The 14,795-nt window shown below is 50.1% G+C and overlaps 1 protein-coding gene across 3 annotated transcripts; it reads left to right on the top strand.

Annotated features, from left to right (window-relative positions):
* Positions 1–355: 355 nt before the first annotated feature.
* Positions 356–14,757, top strand: E2F4 (E2F transcription factor 4). 3 transcript variants are annotated; one of them, XR_012634244.1, is made up of 10 exons: positions 356–534; positions 2,215–2,324; positions 2,803–2,964; positions 3,476–3,519; positions 6,363–6,424; positions 6,767–7,052; positions 8,103–8,270; positions 9,438–9,485; positions 10,578–12,159; positions 12,498–12,586. XR_012634244.1 is itself a non-coding variant. In XM_074913749.1 (10 exons), the coding sequence occupies exons 1-10, from the start codon at positions 388–390 to the stop codon at positions 12,611–12,613; spliced, it is 1,188 nt and encodes a 395-aa protein (XP_074769850.1). In that variant the 5' UTR covers positions 356–387; the 3' UTR covers positions 12,614–14,757. The 3 variants fall into 3 exon arrangements, 2 of the variants coding, with proteins under 2 accessions (XP_074769850.1, XP_074769851.1); XM_074913749.1 differs by having other exon boundaries at positions 12,115–12,159; positions 12,498–14,757; XM_074913750.1 differs by lacking the exon at positions 9,438–9,485 and having other exon boundaries at positions 12,115–12,159; positions 12,498–14,757.
* Positions 14,758–14,795: the final 38 nt, after the last annotated feature.

Raw genomic sequence — 14,795 nt, forward strand, 5'->3', positions numbered from 1 at the left:
CGCCCTCACGCTGGATGTTTTAGAGCGCACCAGGGCGGCGGGGAAACCGCTCGTTTCACTCGGGCGGGGGCTCAGGGGTGGGGGGCACGGCCCGGGGGATGAGCCCGGCTTTGGTACCACAGGACGGCGAGGGCGTGGGTGGGTGGACGCACACCCCGGTTTCACCCTGGGGAGCCCCCCGGGCCCTGCCCGAGGCAGACGGGGCCTGAGGGGCGGGGGGGGGCGGTGTCCCGCCGGGAGGCGGCCGGGCCCCGCTACCGGGCGGCGCCGGGTGCCCTCAGGGAGCCGCTGACGGGCGCCGCCGCTCCGCGCCCGCCCCGGAAGCTCCCGTCGTGCCCCGCGGCCCGGAAGCGGAAGCGCGGCGGGGCCGGAGCCGGCGGCGGGCAGATGGCGGAGTGCGGGCCGCAGCCCCCCGGGGGTGGGAGCGGGGCTGCGGGGGCGCCGAGCCGGCACGAGAAGAGCCTGGGGCTGCTGACCACTAAGTTCGTGTCGCTGCTGCAGGAGGCCAAGGACGGCGTGCTCGACCTCAAGCTGGTGCGGAGGCTGCCGGCGGGGCGGGGGGGGAGAGGGCCCCGCCGCCCCGGGGCTGGGCTCTGCCGGAGCGCCCGCCGCGGCCCGGGCTCCTCCCGCTGGGGAGCGGAGCTCCGGCGAGCCCGGTCCGCCGGGGGTTGGAGCAGGTTTTGAGGAGGGAAGTCGGGGCACGGCAGAGCCCGGTGCAAGCGGGTGCGGGGAAAGCGGGATCCGCGGGGTGCGGCGGGCGGAGGGGACTCTGCACCTGCCGCCCGAATGTTCTCTCTCGCTGCTTCCTTCCGAGCAGTCGTCCCCAGCCCCTCGGCCTGTCCCGGCCGCTCTGCTTTCACCAGGACGGAGGAAGCGTTTGTGTGCTTCACTCGGAGCCCCCTTTGGCTGTCCTGTTCCCTTCTGCGTTCATGCCCCACACCAAGGTGCTCCTTCATCACCGGCACTGTAATGATCCAGCCCTGCAAAGCCTCTGAGACCAGTAGAAACAGACAACCTATAGAAACTGTTCTCCCTACTGCGCTTTTCCCCCCGGCATACAGGAAAGGGAGTGTGGTCAGATTCACCTCTGCCAGAGGTTGTCCCTGATTCCTTTAGGCTCTGGAGAAGCACCCTGTGAGCGTGTCTTGCTTCTGCATTTTAAAGATCTTCACCTAGAGTAAATAACTCTGGCCTTGTGGCATGTACAGTGTTTAAACCTTTTCTCTAGGTGAAGTTCCTTCGATGTGGTTTATACAAATACCTCTTAGGTGGGTATGTGTGGTGCTCTGACCCTCCACAGGCAGCAGGCAAATGCCAGAAAGCCCTGAAGGTGCAAGGGCTGTGGGCTTCTGTCCTCTGCTGTGCCAAATTGTTGTCTCTTTGGATTTGGACAACATTTTCCTGCTTAAAATGTCCATTAAGTGCATACGTATTTGTTAGAGTGATTTGATCAGTTGTGCAGTGTCAGGTCTCCAAAGTCCTAGTCTGTTACTGGTCGGTGAGGGGGAACTGATGCTGTTGGTCCTAGCTATGCCAGCGTGCCAGTGCAGCACACGGTAACTCTTGCTGGTGCTAGGCTGCCATGCTGCCATGTGGCAGTGGAGACAAGCATCTGGTGTGTCCCGAAACCCGAGGGGAGAGGAGTCATGTGAGCAAGGCATGTAAGTCCCAGCACTGCTCAGGAGCCCCTCCCTTACAGCCATGCTTGCTCTTCTGCCATCATGTCTTTCAAGCAGAGGAATCTGCCTCTTGAAGAGGTGTTGATTCTCTATTAGGCGGCATCAGATCAGATTTAGAAAAGACCTTTTGAATGTCAGCTCCACTAAACTGTTGTCAGTCATGAAGGGAGTTCTCTGCATTCCTCTTCCCGTCCCCACCTCTTTTACCCTGAAGGAGCACTAGACTGCGAGACTAGTGTCTTCCAGCACTGCTTTGCTGCTGAGGAATGGTGATTTTGGGGCCCACTGTGAGTGAGATGGCTGGAATTTAGTTTGTGCTTAGTGGGGAGGTGGTTGGGTAAGAAAAGGAATGAAGGGTCAGTGGCTTCTTCTCATGGTTGTAATGACGCTGAGAACACGGCTTTGTAATTTGAGGCTCTGGGACATGAGAGGTATGAGATGGTGAGCAGGGTGCTTGACCAGGAATTAATCTGACAGGCAGGAAGGAGCAAAACATGACTGAGAGTTTGGAGTTAAGTGTCTGACCTTTTTGCAGGCTGCAGATACCTTGGCTGTGAGACAGAAGCGACGGATCTATGATATCACGAATGTCCTGGAAGGCATTGGGTTGATTGAGAAGAAATCCAAGAACAGTATCCAGTGGAAGTGAGTGACAAAGAAGGTCTAAATCACTCACAGATCCCTTCTAGTCCAGGTCTAAGCGACACACTGGGGTTGTAATGCCCTACTCAGAGCACAGTTCCTCAGTGGTTCGTGTGTGCTTGTAGTTCCCCCAGTTGAGGGGGAGTGGTAAGGAGGAAAGCTGAAGTATATGTGACATGTCTGTTCTACAGTGGAGCTGTTATTTTGGTACAAATGAAGTATTTGCAGCACCTTGGGCTAGAAAAGATGCCTGTCGTGGCACGGGAGATGGGGGAGAGCCCTGCCAGTCTGTGGGATGTAGGAAGATGTACCCAGCGTTGCTGTGCTGGAAGGTGGGGATCTAGATAAGGCTTTCTGGGTGATCTGGCCTTGATGTATGACAGGGGTGGCACTAAGGGAGGTGGCAGCCTCTCCGAGAGGTTGGGACTGGTCTGGGTGCCTCCAGAAGCTGATGCATGTCACTCTTTTTTACTTTGCCCAGAGGGGTGGGTCCTGGCTGCAACACACGTGAAATAGCACACAAACTTATTGAGCTGAAGGCAGACATAGAGGACCTGGAGCAGCGGGAACAGGAGCTGGAGCAGCAGAAGATGTGGGTTCAGCAGAGCATCAAAAACGTTACAGAAGATGTGCAGAACAGTCGATATCCTTTGTGTGAATCCGTTACTCTGTCTCTGTGTTCGCTTGCTGGGTTGGATAGCAGAGACCTGAGGGCTGAGTTGGTGCTGCCCTGCTCAGGGCAGAGGGGTGGTGGTGACCTGTTGCTGCTGGAGAATCTGCACTGAAAGGGTCAGGAGGCAGTGTCTGACTTTGAAATTAGGTAACTGTCTGGCATGGGAACCAGCTTTCTCTGTGGTGCACAGCTTCTTGTCTGTCTTTTTGAAGTAAAAAACACTGTAGTGTTTACCATGATGAGAAAAGGGCTTCTTTCTGAGTCACAGGTGCCACTTGCTTGAGTACAGGGCTGCTCTTGTGGCTTGCCTATCTTAGGATGTCAGCTCTGACTACTAATGTAGTTTGCAGACCACTTCAGAGTGTGGTACAGAGAGCCTTCTGGGAATGGCATTTCTTGTGCTCAGGAAGGAAACACCAGGTGCCCTTTGAGTTCTCTGTCTGCATGGGAAACTGCAGCCTTTCTCCTTAACCTTGGAAACATTAGCGTATGTGACACATGAAGATATCTGCAAGTGCTTCACAGGTGAGGAAAGTGTGCTTCATCAGAAAGATGTAACGCTGCAGTCCTGTCAGGCTGTCCCAGCTGCTCTCCTTCAGGAGAGAGAAGGCAGCGGACAGAATCACAGAAACAACTAGGTTGGAAAGGACCTTGAAGATCATCTAGTCCAACCGTTAAACCACGATCAGGACCACGGGCTGCCCAACAGCATCAAGTTAAATGTAGTGCAAGCTCTGATGCCATCCTGGGTTTGTGTACCACTGAGTCAGAGCCTTCTTGTCACCGTCAGAGGAGGCAGGCAGTTTCTTGTACTTGTGCTTAAAGGAACATAGCTGCTATTGCTAAGGAAGTCTTTTTGCTGAGTGTCCCTGTGTGGGTATGTGTGTGTTATGTTAGAAGCCCTTGATTTTAAGGGTTTGGGTGGGCAATATTATAACAATCGGAAGCAAATTTTATTTATAGGAAAATAGTATAAAAAGTGGTCCCTCAGCTGTGTCATGCCCTCTGCCAGCAAAAGTGTGAGAGGGAGGTAGTGAACAGCAGGACAGAAGGGAATACACCGCTTGCTGTGACCTTGCTCCCTTGTGTTCTACCTTCCTAAAGCTGTGAGGTAAAAAAGTTGTAGTGGAGCAGAAGTGAAGAAAAGCCACAGGAGTCTCTGGTCCTTCTCTGTTGTCAATTTTAATGATAGCTGTAGGACCAAAAAAATTAAAAAATCCCCAGTGGCCAGCGTGCAGTACAGCAGCCCGCAGTCCCTAAACTGTTCTCAGCTGTGGCAGTGTGGAGTCGCAGCTCCTTTCCGCCTCGGTGGGCACCTGACCCCTCCCGACCCTGTGCAACCTGCATCTGCTTGCTTGCAGCAGAGATGGAAGCTACTTACGCTGACCTCCCCCAGCCACACATAATCTCACCCTTGTCTGACTTTCTTCTCATCTCTTCCAAGCACTCTTCTCACTGTACACTTCATCAGTTCTATTTTTCATCTTTACCTTTGTGTGCTTTCCTTGTTCACCAGACACTGCTCAGGTTCCTGCTGGTAACTTCTGCATCGCTGCTCCCTTTTGCTTTACTGTTTCTTCTGATTTAAGCTAGTGCTTTTTGGGGGGCAGGGATTGTTTTCAGTTTGACAGTGCTTGGGGCCAGATAACTCATAACAGTCTGGAAGAGTTTACTGGAGACCAGCAGACAGCATATTGCTTGGTTGATTGAGTGTTTTGCATTTTATTGCACCTGTTTTTTGTAAACTGGTTTGCATCTGAAGTCAGACCTCACCAAAATGCAGAGATTAGATCTTACCGAGGAGGGCAGATCTGAATTCCTTCTAGAACAGAGGCTTGATCCATGTTTTTCCATTGTCTGTTCACTTTTCCTGTATGAATATGCCTTATGTGACTTTTCCTCTCCTGACCATCTGGGCCTTGCGGAGATTCTTTGTTGAATCTCTTGTGTTCTTGAGCTATGGTGCAGGCTGAATTCAGCTCCTGTTTCTTCTGACTGACTGCTATTGAGTTTGCTTTCTCAAAGTGAGTTAGGGCTTGAAGATTTCCATGCTTGGAATCTTGTCAAATATGGATTTGTTATTTGTATTAATGAAAAAAAAAAAAAAGGGGGAGGGGGTAAGAATATGTTAGTTTTGAGTGACTGGGCGACATAATTTTCCCATCTGTTGCTGTGATGCATTTTTCACTTGCAGAATCAAAAAGAAGTGGAAACACACTGTACCCTGTTTTGTAAAAGTATTTGGGACTTAGCTATCAAGGGCCCACTCTTCAAGGGAGCTAGAAACAGAGCACCTATATTTGAAACTAACAGGACTTACGGCTTGAGCTTGTGTCTCTGAGCTTTATTATGCATTTTAGTGTCTCTTAACGATATTTGTCCTAAGTGCAGATTTGTTAAAAGAATCCCATTTTATTGACAAATGCTCTGGTATTTTTAATCCCTATACCTTTTGCTGATCTGATCTTTGATTGCCTACCTGAAATTAAAGGATGCGCTCTTCTGCTGTCCACTCTCTCTCATCGCTCTGGGGATCTTCTGTGGTAATTATCAAGTAAAGCTTAGTGCAGAATACTGGAGAAGTGTGAATACTAACCACACTAAAGCTTAAACATTCAAAGTGAAAGCTGCTAACTGCTTGTTCTGAATATGTCTAATGTTCACAGCTCTGGTATTTCTGTGTTCACGTTTCTCTGAACCCAGATATGGACTGGAAGCTGCTCGCCCATGACTGTTGTGTTCTTAGGGGTGCAGGTCTTAAGGAGCTGCAGAGCTTGAAAAGGAAAGATGCCACCAGCCTGGCTCTCGGCCCTGCACTTGCTGGGCTCTCTGCAGGGTCCAATACAACTAACACCAGGCAGCTCTTGCTGGTAGAGGCTGGGGAATGTCGGTTTCAGGTATTGGTACTTCAACATGAGGTTGCCATGCTGTTGGCAGCCTGGCTCTTCAGCCTAGTTTGACACCATCTCTGCTGGCCGTGCAGCTCTTTGTGTGCTCTTTTGTTTATAATTCACATCTAAAAGCTTGTGACAACATGATGGATCCTTCCTTTAGGAATCAGATGTTTTTAAGAGTGAATTTAAGCCAGCCCTTCTGAGGGAAAGAAAGCTTAGTCCTGTTAAGGATGCTGCTAAAAACTTTAGGGTTGCTTTGGGAGCAACTTCGCAGGTTCTTTGTGCCCTGGGCATTTGGCATGTTGGCAGCTGTATGATAAACTCAGATGGGTGTAAATGGCAGTCCTCCAGGGAAGGGAGAACGGGGGTGGGGGGGGGGTGGGGTGTTTGAGGAGGGTCTCTTTCTCAGTGTGTAATTATCATTATTGTCAGAACAGTTTGGCCCACTGAGTGCTGACCAGTCTGTTTTCACAGGAGACACCCTCCTTGCAATCCGAGCCCCATCAGGCACACGTTTGGAGGTTCCCATCCCTGAGGTGGGTGGTAAATGTGTGAGTAGAGTGCAGGAGTGTGTGTGTGTGTGTGTGTTGGGGTGGGGGTTGTTCCTGGATTGACTTGTCTGGGAGTTGGCAGTCAGGGGGTTGATGGAGTCAGAGGAACTGGCAACCCAAGATATTACATAATTGCTAGGAAACTGTTTGGAAGTACATCAGTAATTGCTGGAGCACCAGGGGAGAGGATAGTCCTGGGAGTCAGTGGAATTGCATGTGGAACCATGCTGAACTGTCTGGACAGCATGTCTTGCCTCCAGGAAATTCCTGTTCTGTTTGAAAAGCACATTTAATGTATGGTTGTGTTTTGCTTTTGACTTTTCTCAGGGCCTAAATGGGCAGAAGAAATACCAGATCCATCTGAAGAGCACAAGTGGTCCTATTGATGTTCTCTTAGTAAACAAAGATGCTTGGAGCTCTCCTCCTGTCGTACTACCTGTCCCTCCCCCTGAAGACCTTATTCAGTGCCAGGCAGTTGCACCCTCAAAACCTCAGATACCACCGCTCACCCACTTCCAGGAGGCATCTGTTCCCAGCAGCACCCAGCCCTCTACACCGACACCCACCAGCACTCAGGACCACAGCCCTCCCGCACAGAAAGCTGCAGGCACGGGTGAGAGGGAGGCAGAAACGGGATGGTGGCTGACAAAGGAGGGTACATTCCTCGGCCTGGCTGGGGCTGGGCACTGCTGGTCGTGCAGCATTGTCAGCTCCTGGCAAAGGGGACACCTCTGCCTTTGCTGCTGCGAGCCTTTTCTTTTTGTCGTGGTTAGTGGGACTGGCTCCGTTAACAAAAATAAGACACTTGGCCTGAGGGTGTAGTGCCAGCCTCTAGAAGCAGTGGTGGGGGAAAGACTGATCATGCAGATTCATTGATTAGCAGAAGTTTGTAAAAGGGTCTTTTTGAGCCTTAAGTTCAACTTTCCGTTTGAAAAAAACCTGTCAAAAATACTAGATTAGGTTGGTTTTGGCTTTGTTCAGCTAAAGCATGAGAGCCTCCGTCAGTGGAGATGCCCAGATTCCTTGGTGAGCTCTTCCAAGGCTGCAGCACCTTCTCAGTGAATTCTTTTTCCTGGTGCCTGGATCCTTTGAGCTGCATCTCATGCCTGTTGTGCATGTTACATTGTTTGGCACCACTGACAATTCTTAATTTTTATAACCGCCTTTTGGGTAGCTGCAAGCTGCTGTTAGATTGCTTTAGACTTCTCTTTGCCTGACTGAACAAGCCCAGCTCCTTGTAGGCCATGTGCCCTAGACCCCTGGTCAACCTGGTAGCCCTCAGCTGGATCTTCTCCACATCTTTGTAGAACTGGCAGATGGCCAGAGCTGGACGCAGTCTTCCAAGTGCAGCCTCATCCCCAAGCAGGCAAATAGTAACTTCCCTCAGTGTGCTGGCCACGCTTCTCCTGCTGTAGCTTACTACCTGGCTTGTGTTAATTGCCATGAGAGCATGTTCTTGGCTTATGTGCAGCCTGGCACCACTAAGGCTGCTCTCCAACAGGACCTGGGAGTTTTTGCTATGTGAAAGCAAGAAGTCGCCTTCCTGTGCGGCTGTCTTGTGTTTGGCCAGCATTGCCAGTGAGGCTTGAGCCCGTGCTGTGGCTGCTTGCTTTGGGGCTGGTGGGAGATGACATTCCTTGTGTGTGTCTGTGGCTCTTTCCAGAATGCGGTGTCTCGGCGGCAGAATCCAAGAGCAGCGGCGCCTTCGAGCCCCTGGGCAGCGCCGGGTTGGATACGCAGCCGCTGCAGTCCTCTGCCTCGCTGGACAGCGGCTCCGTCCTACCCAGCCCCTCTACCTCCTTTGAGCCCATCAAACCTGACCCCACAGGAAGTGAGTATGCACCCTCCTTGCATGTGTCACTCCAAAAGCCTGCTGCTTGGAGCGAGGGAAAGGCTGCTGGGCCTGGAGGAGGGACCTCAACTCCGTTCTGCCTTTGCTGTCAGCCAGACTCTGCAAGGGATGAGTAGGCATTTCCCTGTGAAGGCGCTGGGGGACCTGGTGAGAAGGTGTCTGTGTTGTGGCTAGTGTCCTGCCATTTTCTGGGACATCAGTACTAGAAAATCTGCAAGGGACACTCGCATGACACATGTTATGTGAGTTACTGCTGTTCCATGTAGGATTATTCCATTTTAGTCCGTTTTTGAGACCACATGAAGCCATAGAATTTCCAGCTGTCACTGAGAGCACCTTTGTAACTCATGGGTAGTTTTCCTTTACTAGGAGAGTTCTTGTTTCTGTTTTCCTCCTCTGCTCAGGAACATTTCATCTATCTTTAGTGATCTTCTGGTCTTAATGATCTCACAGTGTATATTTGGGGAGCTCCTTGCTGTGCTTGTTGAGGTGAAATGGGCTTTAAAAAGGGAATTGTGAATGAAAGTGGTGTTCTGCAAACAAAGTGGTGTTGAGATTTATGCCAGGAAATGGCAGGCTGGGCTAAGGAGGGAAAAGTTTTCTCTAGGTAAGACACACTACAGAAACATTCTAGGTTAGAGGGTTATGGTTAGAAGAGGAAATTTTACTCAAATGTAGCTCATGCAATGCTTTTTTCACAGTTCTGCTGCTAGCATGTCTGAGAGAAGCACGAACTGTCTGTCTTCATCTGGGAGTAGTCTTGATTGTGGAGTTAGGCCTTTGCTGTGTGCCTGGCTTTCCATGTCCCAGTGGGCCTGTGCTGACTTGAGGCATGCCCTCACCCAGCACAAGATGAATCGAGGAAGCTGACACCGTGTGTGGCTTACATACAGGCAGTTACTTGAGAGCTGCTGACTGTGATAACTCCTAGGGCTCCTACAGATTTATTTTAAAGCAGTCAAGCTAAAGTATTTTATTGGTTATTCCTTCGGGAGCAATATGTGACATGGGGTGTGGGAGCAGAATTTTGTGTTGTATGGATGATTTGGGTGTGTAAGGAGTGCAGTAGGACAGTCAGTGATTATGCTGTAAAGCATTTCAGACTTCATGTAACATTGCAAACCATTTGGTTTGTTGTATTTGCAGTACTGGAACTTCCCAAAGAGCTGTCAGAGATGTTTGATCCAACGAGAGGTATGTTCACTCCCTGATCATGGCTTTGTTCTGTGCCCATTTCCATGCAGAAGTGGGACAGTTTGGTTTATTACTCTCTTCTGGATTGTTTTGGGGTTGTGGTTTTGTAAGGTGCTTGTGGTCGTTGGTGGCTGCTGGCTCTCTACTTGTAGTTAGGCAGTCTTAAAATTACTGGTTTCAGTATGTATTTTTCTGTCTTCATGTTGCCAGCAACCTCTGTTAGAGTTTGCCCTACAGTGTGCAGACGAGAGCTTTCCTGTCGCCGTGTCAATGCTAATCTGTGCTCTGGCTTTCCATGCTCCTTCTCCAACTTGACTGCACTATGTAAAAGAAAAATCCCTGTTAGTCTTGATTCAGCTGTAGCCTGCCTGAGGCTAATCAAAGCGAATAATCTAAGGAAATAGTCTCTCTTTGAAATGTCCCTCAGTGGTTTTGGTGGTGCTGGTAATTCTGGAGCAGCAGAGGAGAGGATGCTGTTACTTGCGTTAGGGGTTCTGCCTTTGCCCAAGGAATGTCGGTGTGTGGCTGCCTAACAATGGGACAGGCTAAGGGCAGAAGACGTGAAGAAGTCACGGTCTAATGTGAGCCTAAACTGGGAAATGTTTTATTTGCACGTATATTCTCCTTCAGTGCTGGCAAAATACTTTCTAGCCCCGCAGCTAGGCAGAGCCCAGTACACAGAAGCGCTTTTGCGGTGGTGATAGGATATGTACAACAACAGTCCCTAGTCCTGTGCTCGAGCAGGTGCCTTGTGAAATCGCTGCCTTAGTGTAAGAACCCCACAGTCCCAAATGCATGTGCGTGAGCCCCCAGTCTGCGTGCTGGGAGCCCAGGGCTCCGCAGTCAGCCTGGAGAACACTCCTTGCTCAGCACCCGCTGCTCTAGGTAGTGGGTGAGGTCTTGGTAATGACTGAGTATATCTGCAGCGTAAATTTGATTTCACAGTGTGAGACAAACTGCTGCAAGGCCGCAGCCTGTGTAGAAGATCTAGCTTAACCCAAACTAACTGTATTATGTGACTTTGTGGACACTATTAAAAAGGAGATGTTTGCTGCCTACGGTAACATACATTGTTTTATCTTGCGCTTTTAGAGGATGAAGGTAGAGATCCAGGAGTGAAGGACAACATGACGTGGCCAAGTCAGATTTTAACTGTGAGCCACTATTGAATTGTGAATGAAAGTGGTGTTCTGCAAAACAGAGTCAACAGCTACTGAGGCAAAGCTCAGAAAAGCTCAGGACTGTAAAAAAAGCAACACAGCAGAGCTCAGAAATGGGCCTTACAACATTCTCTATGCAGCCTCTTTCATCCCCGTGTGATCCCAGTAATGTTGCCCTGGCACTGGCAGCTGCTTTAAGGCCATGTAGTTTAAGCTGCAAGAGCCTGGATTTCTTCCTTGGTGTTTTGTTTGGGAATCATGTTCTCTGTGTGGTTTTCTCTTTTAGATGGGTGCTTAATAACTGCTTGTTTTAAACTCAATTTCAACATACACATATACACACTCTGCAGTATTACCAGCCCTAATCTAAGAGTGCAAGTTCTGCATTTAATTGCTATTTATTGAAACTGGTGTTAGTTCTGTCTAGTCACTCGGTGTTAAAATTCATCTCATGGCACTGAATTAAACAGGTAGGTTCCTGTCCTCCAGGAAATAGCCTGCTGCAGATAAGTGTCTTGAAAATGGGCTCATCTGAGTTTCTTTCACGAAAACTTACTTCAAGTGGAGGTAGGGTCTCATCAACCGGTTAGACTGAGTTAGGTATTCACTATATTAACTTGGTAAAGTGAGAGAGGTATTCAGAAAACTGTTTTCAAATGCTTAGTTTCTTAAATAAAAGGGCTTGACTTGCACATACTTTGTCTGGCTGCTTGTCTGTCTACCTTTCAAGTGCCTCGTGAACCTGCTAGCCAAGAGGAACAACCCTGGAGGAAGAGGGTTTTCAGAGATTTTTCAGAGATAATTTTTCTACAGTTTTGTGCAGGCAGTAGAGGGGAGAGCAGAGTTACTGGCCCATTAAGGAAGGATATGCAGAGCTCAGATGTTCATTCTGTTTGGCAGTGGACAGCTGGTCAATCTGCCAGGGCTTGTGGCTGTATTAGCCACAGCAGAGCTGTGGGACAAGGGGAGCAAATCAGGGGGACAAAGGACAAATCTGGAGGAAACTGAAGACTTGTTAGTTCTACTGGTTCTGGAACAGCTCATTTGTTTTTTAATTTTTTCCCCACTCTTAGCAAAGTTGGTGGGTATTTGAGGGCTCTGAATATGTCAGGCTTTACCAGCTGAATTTCAGGTGCATGTTCAAGAGTTTCCCTTGGAGGAGTTTGGAGCACCAGCTAGTGTGGCAGTGCAGGGCTAAGGCACAGCCTGTCACAGGAAGGAGACTGGTGTGTGGTTGAGCTAAAGAAAACAGAACCTCCTGCATAATTTTTGGATGTGGCTTGAACTGTCTGACACAGATAGCCCTTTGCCCATGGCAAGAGGCCCAGGCCTCCTTCCACCACTGCCTGCTGCACATGCCAGAGAAGGGACAACAGGGGTGAGGAGCACCCCGGGAAGGGTGGGGAACTACGCAGGAACAGAGCAGGAAAGCAGAGTGCATTGCTAAACCATGCTTGTCTCTTCCCCAGAATGTATGAACTCTGAGCTGCTGGAAGAGCTGATGTCATCTGAAGGTGAGTCTTTGAGTCTCCCAGTCATGGTGTGGCCTTCCCAGGGGAGAAAGACCATGCTGTGTGACTTTACTGAGCTGACAGCCTTGTGACTGCAGACTCGCCCTCATCTTTCCTGGGCTCTGGACACAGAGTGTGTTCTCACTGTCCTGCCAGTCCCTGAGAGAGGTGTGAGAACCAGAAGAGCCTGTGTCTTCCATATCGCAAGGCTGATTTGAAGCAACCTCAGAGACTCTGAGGTGGCCTCCTCCTGGCTCTGCAGCTCAGCGCCCGTTGGCAGCTCTTGGCTCGGTGTGGAAATGCTGAATTCTGTAACCAACAGTGGGCTTCTCTTTCCCCAGTGTTTGCTCCCTTGCTCCGCCTCTCCCCTCCACCTGGAGATCATGACTACATCTACAACCTGGATGAGAGTGAAGGCGTCTGTGACCTCTTTGACGTGCCTGTCCTCAACCTCTGACTTCTCAGCGCGGCTGTGAGCCTCGCAAACACAGACAGTTTTGTAACTCTTTGCAAAGTGTCTATTTTTGGATTCCTTTTGTGCGAGAGCTCGATGAGTGAGCGATTCAGAGATGCCCTCATATGGACTCAGAACCAAGAGATGTGGACTTGCAGGCTGGGAGCCTCCCCGCAGCTTCTTCCTCTTCCTCTGTTGCACGTGCAAGGTGCGTGTGCAGCTCACACCACCGCATCTCTCTCACCACTAGATCCTGGGCCTCACTTCAAAGGGTCTGTGTTTTGAGTGTTCCCAGTGCACCCTTAGAGTTTGCCCATGTGCCTCTCCGAGCTTCCTCAAATCTGCATGCCTTGGTTTTTCCTGCACTCCCAGAGGCACTTTGCACCTCCTAGGTACCAGCTGCTACAAGGAGCCCTGATATCGTGGTCAGTTCACAAGCCCGGAGGTAGTTAGTTAGATTTCTCAATGTGAGCAGTTCAGACTGGGGTGGTTTTATTTCTGAATGACAACGAGGAAAAAAAAAATGGCACCAAAGTGTCCATTTCTTCCAGTGACTTCAGACCAAGCTAGTATGTTTTACAAGAAAAAGCACTTTTTTTAGCCAGCTGTGCCTCCTAGTGGGACTCAGGAGTTCCTAGTAGGACCCAGGGGCTGAGCCTTTCTCTGCTCGTGCAGCAGCAGGAGCGCTGGTTCTGCGTTTGCTAGCCTGCTGATGCATGAGCCCAGGGGCTCAGCTCCCTGTACTTGCAGCTGGGCTGTTTCTACAGGGCTAAAGAAGAGGTGCCAGTATGGCTTTTTAATTTTTATTTGTTTTTGCCTGAGTGAAGAGATGTTCAAAAGGATAAGACTGCTCCAGCTGGTGCCTGTAAGGTACTCCAGGCGCATCAGAGCCTGCTCATGTTTGCAAGTAGCTGTCTTCTCCAATCATTGCACTTGAGCCTTCAGCTGTCTAAAAGGCGACCAAGCAGTAACAATTCAGTAGTGCTTTGCTGTGATAAGTTACATAGGTGTTGTCAAAATAGTGCTTCCCCCCTGCCCTTCCCCTTTTTCTCTCAGCATCTGCTCAGGATCAGGCTTTCTGTATATTTGAATTTGCTCCCCTAGTGTCCATACCTACACTCCCTGATCCTGTGGCAGGTCGCCACTTAGCGTGATGCTTTCTCTGCATCATTTTTCCGCAAGATTTTCTCCATACCTTCTTCCACTGTAATGGAAGGTCTGCTGTTGGGTTATGATGATCAGGTGGTACCAGTCTTGGACACTGTGCAGTTTAGTTGGAGTAAAACACCCTGATGGATTTGTGTTGTATTTTACAAGCCCCAACTTTGGGTTTTGGTCAGATGGTGTATTTTGAGCGTCCTCAGTTTTGCACATCTTCCTGCTGACGCGGTGGTAGCAGCTGTCTTGCCTCTCCTGCTCAGCAAACTGCTGAGGAGAGGGCCAGGCCAGGAGCGTGGCTGGCCATTGCAGAGAGGTAGCTCACAGCCATCCACATAACCAGCTGATGTTTAAGTTCTCTGCTTAGCTGCTCATCACCTGTGAACCACACAACCAGCTGGAGCACCAGGAATAAGGGATGTAAAGTCTTCAATTCTTCGAGCCCACAGAGGGGAGAAGAGTATATGCCTGGGACTTGTGTCCCCAAGGTGGCTCCTCAGGCCATCCTGTTCTGCGTGGGCCTCCCCCAGAAGAGCTGTCCCTCTCTGCAGCCCCCAAGAACTGGCGTCCTCTGGGAAAAGCCTGAAGAATTCGGGAGGAACAACGGGACGCTCTCTAGTTTGGCAGCAGGCAGACAGCCGTGGCCTGGGACCCCGCCGGGGGGTGGACCTCCAGCCCGCATGCAGCCAGACCCCAAACCTTCCCCCCTTCGCATGGAAGCTGAAATCCCTGGGCCCCGCACGTGTGTTAGCTAGGCTCTGTGGCTTTGGTGTAGTTTGAGCTCTCCGTGTACTGCCTGGCCCTTGCCCTCCGACGTGTTCATGTTCGCCACCAGTTAGACGACCTTGGGAAAAGGAATAATTTACAGTTGCAAATGAACTTTTGATTCATATATAAAGATTATTTTTATACTTTTTTGCAAGAAAAGAAAATTGCCTGTAATATTTGTACAGTGTTCTCTGACGTGAATAAACAAAAAACTTTGTCCAGAGTTTCCCACTTCGCCTTGGCCTGCGCCTGCCCTTGG

This window comes from Athene noctua, chromosome 9 (genome assembly GCF_965140245.1).
Source record: "Athene noctua chromosome 9, bAthNoc1.hap1.1, whole genome shotgun sequence".
NCBI classification, from domain to species: domain Eukaryota; kingdom Metazoa; phylum Chordata; class Aves; order Strigiformes; family Strigidae; genus Athene; species Athene noctua.

Excerpts from the sequence above, each read along its gene's own strand:
- E2F4 (XM_074913749.1), top strand. The coding sequence starts at position 388 with ATGGCGGAGTGCGGGCCGCAGCCCCCCGGGGGTGGGAGCGGGGCTGCG. Across the intron at positions 7,053-8,102 it reads ACAGAAAGCTGCAGGCACGG|AATGCGGTGTCTCGGCGGCA; the intron begins GTGAGAGGGAGG and ends GGCTCTTTCCAG. Across the intron at positions 8,271-9,437 it reads CAAACCTGACCCCACAGGAA|TACTGGAACTTCCCAAAGAG; the intron begins GTGAGTATGCAC and ends TTGTATTTGCAG.